Below are 11,320 nucleotides of genomic sequence, written 5' to 3' on the forward strand. Positions count from 1 at the left end.
AGTCTTTTCTATTCATTGGGAGACAATGTTCTTCTATGTACCCTTCTTTTTTAGGGGAATAGTGCTTAATTCGATTTAGGAAAACATGGTTTTAATCCAATTGGAATTTCGTAGTCTCGTCTTTATCATATCTATAGTTCTATACATACAATCTTTATTTTTTTTGTTACTATATCGTAATCTCATCTTCATGATATGATTTGATATCGTTTGAGACATGATAGTCTGCGGAGTCGTTGTTAGTAATATAATTGTATGATAGTTCACCAAAACTAGTATCCATTGGAACTTGAATTTTCTTACGCACTGCATGTAGTTGATAACAATTTGAGCATCATATTAGCAAATTACTGAAATACCTATGTTTTCTACTGACACGTCTATTGACATTTTGGAGGGAATTAAGGGATGGATGTTTTGGTCATTCAAGCAATTGGAATCAAACATTTTGGTGGGTTGTGTATAGACACAGGCTGGAGTAGATTGTGGAGTTCATGAGAGACAGAGTGGATTCATAAGGCTAGTAGTTCATAATTCTCAACTACATAATCTCATAGGTAAGGATTGGCCAAAAGAAAAAAAAATTAAATAAAGAAGTCATATGTTTACTTCAACGTTAGGTGAAGTTCATAAAATCCACACTATGAGAATAGGATCCGGATGTATGAACGTTACCGTCCAACATATGCAAATAAGAAAAAGTTTGGACGCAAGTATCTAGACCATTTAGCAAGAGACACCGTTCGAGTGATTATTTATTTATTTTCTTACAACAAACAGATCGAAATTTGAAAGGCCCAATTTTCTTTTAGTAAGGAAGGCCCAAATCTGAATCCAGCCACACACAAACAAAAGGTCATACCGAACTCCCTTGTATCCCTCACCTCCTCTCAGATCTCGGATAATCTTGTTAGGTTTAGGGTTCTCGATTCTCTCCGGTCAAAAATGGCGCAAAGGTTCTACAATCAGATCAAGGGTTTGAAGGTGACGGATTTGCCTAACCATGTGAAGCCGATGCTGTCCCTCGATTACATGAAGAAGACAGCGCAGAAGGGGTTGGACAACTACCACGCCAAGTACATTGAGACCAGCTCCATCGATCCTCTTCTTCACGTATGCTTCGGCGGCATGGTATTCTCTTACCTCGTCGTTCTACCCGAGGAGCGTCGCCATCTCGAGCACGCCCAGCACGCCAAAGAGCACGGCGGCCATTAATCCATTCATTTGGTACTTGTTTCTGGCTGAGATTGTTTATTTTTCCTTTCGCAAATTGGTGGTTTTGTTTTCGGGCATTTCGCTCTGTCTTTCTGCTATGTTAATTTTTTGTATCTCTTCATGGTTGGTTAAGTTTTGCACTTTCGTAGATATCTGGGATTACTTGTTTGATGATTTGATTGCAGATGTTCTCCTGCGTATCGCTTTAGTTGAGGAAAAAAAATGCTGTGAATGTGGTTTTTTTTTATAATTCGTTTTATATGATGGTAGTGTTGGAGGTAGAAACAGGATCATGTGATTTGTATTGGCTTCTTAGGAGTGTTGACAATAGGTTAAGTAATCTGGTTGTGGAGGTTGCTTAAGTTTTGAATTATAATTGAGGTGTACCTTGAGTTGAACCAGAGCTATTAGGTTAGTTGCTATTGTACCTGATTGAGCAGCAGCCCGATTGACTTTAGAATTGCATTTGTGTTAGCCTTTCACATGTGATCCAACTGCTATGGAAAGTGTGCAGTCCAGTTTCTAAGATGAGTGATAATGACTCAAAACCAGTTTCTGAAAAATTTACCAGTTTTTATGGTAAAAAAATTTTTGGTAAATTTATCCATCTTTCACCACGTATTTGATCACAGTTAGACGGCTTATTGGTTTCTTTTAACTGATTTTGTGCAAAGACAATATTTGAATGAGGTGACTATTCAGATAGTCTGATTACATTTTATATGAGCCTATAGTATTATGCACTTCCTAAAAATTTATTTGCTTACAGACACACACACATCTATATTGTACATATTTGTGTGTTGCTTACAAGGTTTCTCTTTCATGTTTTATGAGCACTGATCGCTGAACTGAATTTGTTAGCTAACAAGACTTGGGTGCACCAAAATTATCGGGCCTATGTTTTTTATAATGTTGTACTATGCTAGAAATTATACCTCTTGTCATGATTGAAACCCCTCTATATTTATGGCTTCCCTTGACTGCAAAATGTTTGTACTGCGCTACTCAAAGCATCCTACCACTCTCTTAACAAACCTCTTGGTCTAGTTTATCCCTTGTATTCATGGAAGTAACGTTCACTTCAAAATTTTGCAGGTTAATGAGGCGGTTTGGGTGCAGTTCATCGTATCATTGTGGTACAATAAAGTCACTTGGACATTGGGTATTATACCTATTCTGTAATTTGACTATTAAATGGGCGGTTTCCATGAATAAGTAGTCTTTGTCATTTGATTTGGTCTGTTGCTGGTTCTATTATTTCCATCCGACTACTGTTCTGCCTCCTAAATCAGTGTGGTGGATTTAACCCTATGCAGCGTTTTCCTATTTTTGAAAAGTTTATGCAAAATGTACTTCACTGGATGTTTTCATTTTCCTGCTCAGTCTTTTTTACTGAGGTCTGACTAGCTAATGGAATGGCAGTTTCGTTTGGTGTCCCAGGTGACAGTATGATGCTGCCTGTTTTGTTTGTGAACTTGAGTCATGAGTGAGATCCTGTGTTTGAATCTATTCTGCATTCATTATGAATCTAGAATTCTTAGAGCACCACCTGAGCAAGTTGGCTTTGATGGAATTAAGTGAACAAACCTCAAGTCTTTCATGAGTCCTAAAAGTTCCTCGAAACTCAAGAATTGTCTGATTGCTTTCCACTACGTCTGAACCGACTGCATCCCAAAATTGCTGGTAGAATGCTGTTGAAAAACCATCCAGTCCCGGTGCTTTTGAAGGATGCATCTGTTTCAAAGCCATAATAAACACCTCATCCTTAATGATTTTCCAATTAAGTCTCATTATCTTCATCTGAAATTCCTGGAGACACAAAGTTCAACTCATTCGCGTCCAACCGAGGGCGAGATGTTGTCAACAAATTTCTGTAGTACCGCATAGCATTTTTCCTCCATCTCATGCTCTTCCGCAACATTAGCAGATAAAGGAGCATCATTAGTATTGTTGTTGGTTTGCTCTTGCTCCCTTCGCTGCCAGCAACAAGATCTACGAGGTACTTAGGTTGGGAGTCCCAGATCTGGAGAACCGGTTCCTCCTCATCCTTGATCCGGTGTGGCCTAAATTTAGAGTCTTTAACCACGCCTTTTCTTTTTCCTTTTTTCTTGATCTCTTCGTGGCACCAAGATTCAATGTTAGCATCTAACCGTGTAAATTGTACAGAATTTTAGCAGTAATTTATTCCCAATCTTCAAATAGACAGAACCAAGTTAGACAATTTTTTTTTTAAGAAGGAAAATCTATTAAAGACTGAAACCTCTAGGCAACCAGAGTTTACAATATCAAAAAGCAAGGCTCTAGAAGCCTCATTAGGAATCCTTTCATTCCAATACAACGGGGAATTACTAGAATGACCAAGATTAGTTATAGCATCTGTCACAAAATTGGCACATGTTTAAAGTTAATGGAATCAAAACTAGTCGCGAACTCTCTAATGTCTTGGACTAGCTTGATCAATCTCCAAGGCGGCTCAATTCGACCATTCATCGCTTCAGTTACTAGCTTGAAATCTCCTTGTACTTTAACTATTGTAAAGCCTTTCTCTTTTGCTTTCAAACCAAGTTAGAGCAATTTATCAATGTTAGCTATTTTGTAGTCAAATTTTAGCCAAAATAGCTAAAAAGTCATTTTGGCTAACCATTTGTAAATACATCTACACCAGTACTCTCTATTTCAACTAAAGTTTGATTTATATTATTGATTAAATAAAGAAAAATTAATTTAAGTATGATTTAATATTACATAAAATAACTTAAAAAAATATATTGAATTAACATAAATTATAGAAAGTCTCATCTCGCTAGCTATATTTGGACTTTGGAGAGCAAGATAGCTAAACTAAAAGTTAAAATAGCTAGTCACTTACTAGTCTGGAGCTGGTAAAATTGATAAAAAAACTAAACTCGCTCTCTAAAATGACTAAAAAACCAATATAAAGAATATGCTAAAGATGCTCTTAGATAGTTATGCTTAGATTCAACTCTATTAGAATAACTTTTGAGAGCGGCCTCACTCGAGCCTAGTCCTTGAAAAAACAGGGTCCAAACCGGGACAACTATTGGTCGATACTTTGGTTACACCACCTGTGCAGTTTGTTTCATGGGACTAAACAAGACTGTGCTAAATAAGGAGTCAAATTTAATTAATACTGTGTTTGGTGTTACTGAGTACTAAAATAAATGAGCTTACTTAACACCTTGTTTTCATGTTGGCCTCCTTAGATTGTGTTATTGTGGGTACTCAAGTAGGTCATCCTTAGATAACATCATCATTCTAAACCATTAACCAAGTAAACTACCCTCAAATCTCATATAACACCAAACATGAGTTAATATTAGTACAATTTAAGACACCCCAGATAAGTACAAGACAATCTTAAAAAATAAAGAAATCTAATATAGTCTCAAGTATCAAACGTGCAATAAGCACTTAGCTTAGCATCTAACCAGGGAAGTACCGCATTGTCCAAGCCAAATTGTACTCATAACAAGAAGTATGTGTCACAACACACAACAATGGTGGTGGGTTTGTAACACTTTTTTAGCTGATATGTGAAAGCTCTAAAGCCCCAATAATCTATAGGCCGGATTAGATTACAAATCCTCTGTTATTTTCAATGAAGTTCCAAACTGAAACCTGTTCTGTCTTCTCATCATAAACCTGCTCATCATTATTTGATCATTCATTCCCAAGCAAACCATAGTATAAAAAGGCCAAACCTTTATTGGGTGCAGCTTCGGGAAGACCAAAATCGGTGGCGAACATTGACCAGAGACTCCGAGAGCATCGTTTAGAAGAAGAAGAAGAAGAAGAAGAAGAAGAAGCAACCCAAAAGCCAAAGTCTTCAAAATTTGAAGTTGTATGAGCAATTAATCCGAAACCCGGTCACTCTTGTTTATATAAGCATGTATTTGTACAAGCTTCAGAGTTGACAGATCTCTAATCTCTTCCAGGTGAGAGAGCTTCCAGTCATTTAATAGCTTTACCATTCTTGAAATTCTTGTGCTTTTGCTTTGAATTCAATGTTGGTTGTCTCCCTGGCTAATTTGTTCTGGGTATCTTCTGAATTGCCTTGTTGTGATCACAAACTGGTTATAGTGCTTGGTTGTTTAATGGGTCATCATCATCTTGATTATTCATCATTGAGATCTTTAACGTTTAATGTCATTATCCATCCAGTGCCACACTGTATTTTTGATTAATCATAGTCATACTCTTGAACTGTGGATGAAGTTGTGAATGATCATTTGCTTGTACTGTTTGGTAATGCTTTACCTGAAACTGGTTTATGATCTCCATTTCCACAATGGGGGTCACAAGGCCACTGTGATTGCGATTCTGCTTTCCTTTCAAAGAAGAGATCTTCTTATACTATGTACTCGTTTCTACTGCATCAATATGCATTGTGTAGCTGATATCATTTGATATGTTGTTCATCTATTGAGTACCAGACTATGCTAACTTGTGAAGATGCACTTTATTCACTTAGGTACCGGAAGTTTTTATCGGGAATTTTAATTCATAGCCAAAGTGTATGGAACATGTTTATGCCAACAATTAGAAACTATAATCTCTCCACTGTCATGTTCTGACATTTTTTTTTGAATTACTTTCCGAATACGTACTAAGCCAATTTGTGCTGGAATTTTCAGTATTCATACATTGGGTAGCAAAATGCACGGTCTTGGAAAGAAATCATCTGTTCAGGAGTCTGGAAAATCTCGTTACTCAACTCCTCTGTCAAAGCTATTATCATCACCAAAATTTAAGAAAAGCGGCAAGGTTTCCCATGTTAAAAAGGTAAAACCAAAATCCAAGACAACGATTGCATCATCCTTGTTGAAGAGAAGAAATGCTGACTCATCAAGGAAGGGAACAAAGAATAATGATACAAGTAAGAAATTGACAAGTAGAAAAGGACTGCATAAAGCACGTGATGCGGATAATTCAAACAAGTCATCTTCATTGAAACTTCAAAAGGACAAGGTCTCAAAGGATGGCTCTGATGAGAAAGCTGATGAGAAAGGGGAAAATGTTGATGGGGAAACCAGAATTAGGAAAAGGAGAAGAAAGAAGAAAAGCAAAAAGAATAAAGTGGATGTAGATGAAACTGCTCGCTTGCAGAGGAGGACAAGGTACCTGTTAATTAAAATAAAGTTGGAGCAGAACCTGATTGATGCTTATTCTGGTGAAGGTTGGAAGGGTCAGAGGTACAGGAAGAATTTAACTTAACATATTATGATGTCAACTGATTTTTTGAATTATACGATCAATCTAATATCGAATTGTTATAATTTAGTTCTTTTAATATTTCACTCCTACAGTCGAGAAAAGATTAAGCCAGAAAGAGAACTACAGAGAGCCGAGAATCAGATTTTGAAGTGCAAGCTTGGAATCCGTGATGCTATTTATCAGCTGCATTCACTAGGTTCGGTGGGAAGCATTGCAGACTCTGTCATTGATCCAGATGGATCTGTTTTTCATGAACATGTATGTATATGCCGTAAACTGCCCTCAAATTTTGGAAAACCCTTCGATTTTTTTTCTTCTAAAGAATGGGCTAGCTTTGTAGAATGTCCAACTAATTTTGATACAACCTTTTGACTAATGTCTGATTGTCAGACAGTTCTTACACATACACCCACTTATGAAGATGGTTTTGCATGTAGGTTTCTTATAATATAATATTATGTTTGACACTGTTGATAAAGTGATTGAATTCATTTTATTTCAAGTTAGGCTTGTTATTAATGCTCCAGTTTTATTACTTTTTAGATATTCTGTGCGAAGTGCAAGTTGAATGAAGCTTTCCCCGATAATGATATTGTGTTGTGTGATGGGACGTGCAATGCTGCATTCCACCAAAAATGTCTTGATCCTCCCTTGGATACTGAAAATAGTAAGTTTTTCACGCTTCTGAATTTGTTTTGGACTTCTTGGTGACAATTCAATTACCTTTCTTACAAAACTACATATGTTTTAATTCACAATCTTTAGTTCCTCGAGGAGATCAAGGCTGGTTTTGCAAATTTTGTGAGTGTAAAATGGAAATACTAGAAGTAGTCAATGCTCATCTTGGGACCTGCTTTTCCATGGATAGTACTTGGCAGGTTAGTGAGTGTCACAATCATCTGGAAGTGTCAACTTTTTTACATTTTGTTTTTTAATATCTTGTGTAACTAAGGCTATCCCTGCATGATAGGATGTTTTCAAGGAGGAAGCTGCTTTCCCTGATGGTGGGAATTTATTATTAAATCCAGATGAAGAATGGCCTTCAGATGAGTCTGATGACGATGATTATAATCCAGATAGGAATGTAAACAGTTGTAGCGTCAGCAGGGAAGGTAGTGATGACAATGCATCAGATGATGAATTGTCAACTGACGGCAGCGTAGGTTCTGATGAATCTACTGACGGAGATATTGTTTCTGGCCGCAGACAGAGAAGTAGCGTTGATTATAAGAAGTTATATGATGTGAGTATGCATAATTCTTGGCTTGTTTCTTAAGCAGGAAATGAAACGCAAATAAAAATAAAAATAAGCTCACTCTGATATTTAAAATGCAAAATAAAATTTTTGTAAGATTTTAGAAAATGCCATTTCGAATTACAAATATAACATTGAATTACTTTTCCAATTGTACCTAAACTGAAGTGGAGGCCTCATTGGGGTCCGGCACGAGTAGAATTCTGAGTTTCAAGAAAGCAAACTTATATAACTGGATTCTTGTCGTCTTCTCCTGTCAGTTATATTGTTCTTAGTCTCCTCTGGATGCTTTGCATGTATTCCATGTTGTTGTAAATTAGCATATGAAGCCCGTTCGGTCTTTAATAAAATGTTTTTATGCCATGGGTATTGATGGGGTCCAGTCCCTCACTTGTAAGAGTATGAGGTGCACGTCATACATTCACTGTGTATTTTTTTCTTTTTCCTCAAAGGAAATGTTTGGAAAGGATGGTCTTGTGCTGGAGCAAGTTAGTGATGATGAAGACTGGGGTCCTGGTAAAAGAAAGCGAAGAGAAAAAGAATCTGATGCTGCCAGCACACTTATGACTCTCTATGAGAGCGAGAGAAATCCAGGTTCTGTCCCTACAGAAGTGAAAAGTAAACCTACTACTGATACGCAAGCCAGAAGGTCATGTTTCCGGATTCCTCGCAATGCAGTTGAGGTATTAGCTCGTAACACTATCAGGATGAGTTGTCTATAAATCTCAAAGTATTTGATGTATCTTTCTTTATACTGAGATTCTGATGTAATTATTATTCCAGAAGCTTCGCCAAGTTTTTTATGAAAATGAACTTCCTTCTAAAGCTGTCAAGGATAATCTTTCCAAAGAGTTGGGCCTTGATCCTGAGAAGGTAATGGTGGCTGATGTCCTATCAGATTGCTTAGGACTTCTGGAATGTTTTGCTCCTTTTTGTTTTGCATGGATTATGTGTTGTGAGATCAGATATAGCAATATTACTTTAGTAGACACACATTTCTCATCCTGTCAAAGACTTTCTTTTTTCTTTTACCTATTTCAAAATATTGGAATGAGCCTCAAGGAGAATTAAATGCACAGACATTAGTTTTTTTACTATATGATACGGTGTTCTAGCTTGCACTTCTTTCTTGCAATTCCCATCTTTCCTGATACTCTTTGACTTGATATGTCCAGGTTAGTAAATGGTTCAAGAACACACGTTACCTGGCTCTCAAAACCAGAAAGGTAATCTACGAGCTATACTTTTTTTCATCCATTCGTCAATTGCTCATTTTTCTGTAGTCATCAGTTTTCGTGTCATACAGTAATAGAGTTTTGTCCTCTTCAATACATATAGCCGTTTAGCGTCCATTTTCCTTTTTAATTCATGGTTGAGTTTGAAATCACCTTGTTGAGGATTTTGTATCTCAGTACAATATATTGATGAGGCTTTTGCACAACAGGCAGAGGGAACCAAAGACCTTCCCACTTCTGCTTCTGAAATCAACAAGGAATCCAGATATGAAAATGTGACAGGAAAAGCTCCTGATCTCATGGAATCTGATTCGGAGGACATCTCAGCTGAAACTGTGGTCCATTCCCCAAGGAATATTAAGAAGTCCTTCCGGAGAAAGCATCCAAAGTCATTAAGTAGCCCTCTGAAGAAAAATCAACAGAAAGGATCTTCATGGTTGTCACCTGCAAAGAGCAACAAGGTCTTGGCCTGTTATAATTGATAATATTTCCTAGTATTCTTGGATTATTGGGTATTATAGTCGTTCACATAGTTTTTATATGTTGTCTCTCATCCTTGCCATGTTATATAAAAGCATTTCTTCTTGTGCAATATGTGCTTTGTTTAGTTAACTATTGATTTAATCCAAGTCCTTACCCCTTATTGTTTTGTGCTTTTGAATATCTTGGTATCACCATCCACATTTCTCTTGATAGAGATCAACTGAGCTTAGTTGTAACATTCCTAGCATTTCTTTTTGTTATCACATATAATTCTGAAATTTATGTGCTCCCCCTGTGGTCACTCGATCCCTGTTTCTTACCGCATACAAACCAGAGATTTTCCATCAGTTTATTTAATTTTGTAATTCTGTTAGTATGGGGTAATGAACTCTGACCCAAGTTCATGGTTTTTTGCTTCACATTTTTTATTTTGTTGCTGGAGCCCTAATTATGTTATGCTAGACTTGAGTTGCTAAAGAGTTGACTCCTGTGTGTTTTCATTCATATAGGAGGATGGAATGGAATTGAGTGACGATGTGAGCTTGAAGAAGCTTTTGAAAGGAAAAACAAAGGAGAAGCGAGCCAAAATTATTGCTGGAAGTGGAGGTGAGTCTCAAGTTGCAGAACTGGAAATGGAGAGACTATGTAAAGTCAAAAGCAGGCTAGAAAATATGAGACAGATATTACTTAAATTTCAAACAGCCAAGGCAAAGAAATCGAAAAAACCTCCATTGCATGAACAGACAGTCATTTATGTTCCAGTAGCAGAACTAAAAGAAAAGGTTTGATATTCTGAATTGTTTTGAATTGTCATATAGCATTTTTCAGATGCAGCAGTCGTATCCAAATGTTTTTCTGAGTTCAAATGCCTCTTTGCTCATTCTATGAATAATATAATTTCTTTCTCCGAGTCGAAAATGGTTGATTTAAAGGGATCTCTATAGTTCATCTCTGACCATTTCCGGACTGCAGCTCCAACTTCAGTGAAGAAGTTTGAGTGTGAGTTAATGCATTGAGATATAGATCCCACAACAGCACATGTATCTACTATTAGCCCATTTGGCAGTGACCTGCATTGTGACATTTACTTAACCACATAGAGCCTTGAAAACTCTTTTGCCAAGAGTTTTGATTTTTCTTCTTTTGCTATGTATGAACCTCTGCTATACTGAAAAGACAGCCACATTCCCAATCTAAAGACCATTGAGCCAATAAATCCTTAAACCCAGCAAAGAGAAGGATTGTGTATTTTTTGGTTCTCATTTATTTGGAGGATCCTGAGAAAGTGACCCATTTCTGGTTAAAAATTATGTGTATGTCTGATTTGCGCCATACAAAATTGAAATAATGAAACTGTGCTGCGGTATAAATTCAATCGAGTAGACATGATGTGCCACGAGGTGTTAGTCTTACTATGTCCTCAAACTTGGTATCTACATCCGTTTGTTGTGTTGCTGTGCAAAATTGGTATCGTTATTCTAAAGGCAGAATGCCAACAACTGTGAAAAGCCTGGCCTTTACATTTGGTGAATGAATTCACATGAATTAGAGAATGCACTTGAATTAACTAGAAAATTAAGTCAAATACTTAATACAAGTTGGTCCTCTACAAATTTGATCCCTATGCTAGAGAACTGATTGACTAGGCACTGGCGCTAGTTTGTACCTTGAATTAGTAGGAGAGGAGCTTTTCATCAGTTTCCAAGCCTTTGGGATAGACAACTTGTATTTTACTATTTTTGAGTGGAAGATGTCGACTTGTCGAGTATCTTGATTTTATTACAAGACTCGTTTACAAAAGTGATAATAAAAACAATAATTCAAGATGGAAGAATTTTTGATAGTTTTTGATCAAAAAAAGAAAAGAAAGAGTAATGATAATTTTATTCAAGAT

General features: G+C 36.7%; 1 protein-coding gene and 1 pseudogene across 2 annotated transcripts; both read left to right on the forward strand.

Moving 5' to 3' along the window:
* The first annotated feature begins 842 nt into the window (after positions 1-842).
* Positions 843-2,527, forward strand: LOC101293768. The gene is made up of 2 exons (XM_004296441.1): positions 843-1,227; positions 2,314-2,527. Exon 1 carries the CDS (start codon positions 946-948, stop codon positions 1,213-1,215), a length of 270 nt encoding a protein of 89 aa, XP_004296489.1. The 5' UTR covers positions 843-945; the 3' UTR covers positions 1,216-1,227; positions 2,314-2,527.
* A 2,191-nt stretch (positions 2,528-4,718) lies between these two features.
* LOC101294058 lies at positions 4,719-10,289 on the forward strand (annotated as a pseudogene). Its single transcript, XR_184431.1, has 11 exons — positions 4,719-5,174; positions 5,874-6,431; positions 6,546-6,711; positions 6,997-7,120; positions 7,219-7,331; positions 7,424-7,696; positions 8,161-8,391; positions 8,492-8,581; positions 8,884-8,934; positions 9,153-9,404; positions 9,936-10,289. The product of XR_184431.1 is annotated as a pathogenesis-related homeodomain protein-like (transcript).
* The last annotated feature ends 1,031 nt before the right edge of the window (positions 10,290-11,320 follow it).

This window comes from Fragaria vesca, linkage group LG4 (genome assembly GCF_000184155.1).
Source record: "Fragaria vesca subsp. vesca linkage group LG4, FraVesHawaii_1.0, whole genome shotgun sequence".
In the NCBI taxonomy this organism is placed as follows: domain Eukaryota; kingdom Viridiplantae; phylum Streptophyta; class Magnoliopsida; order Rosales; family Rosaceae; genus Fragaria; species Fragaria vesca.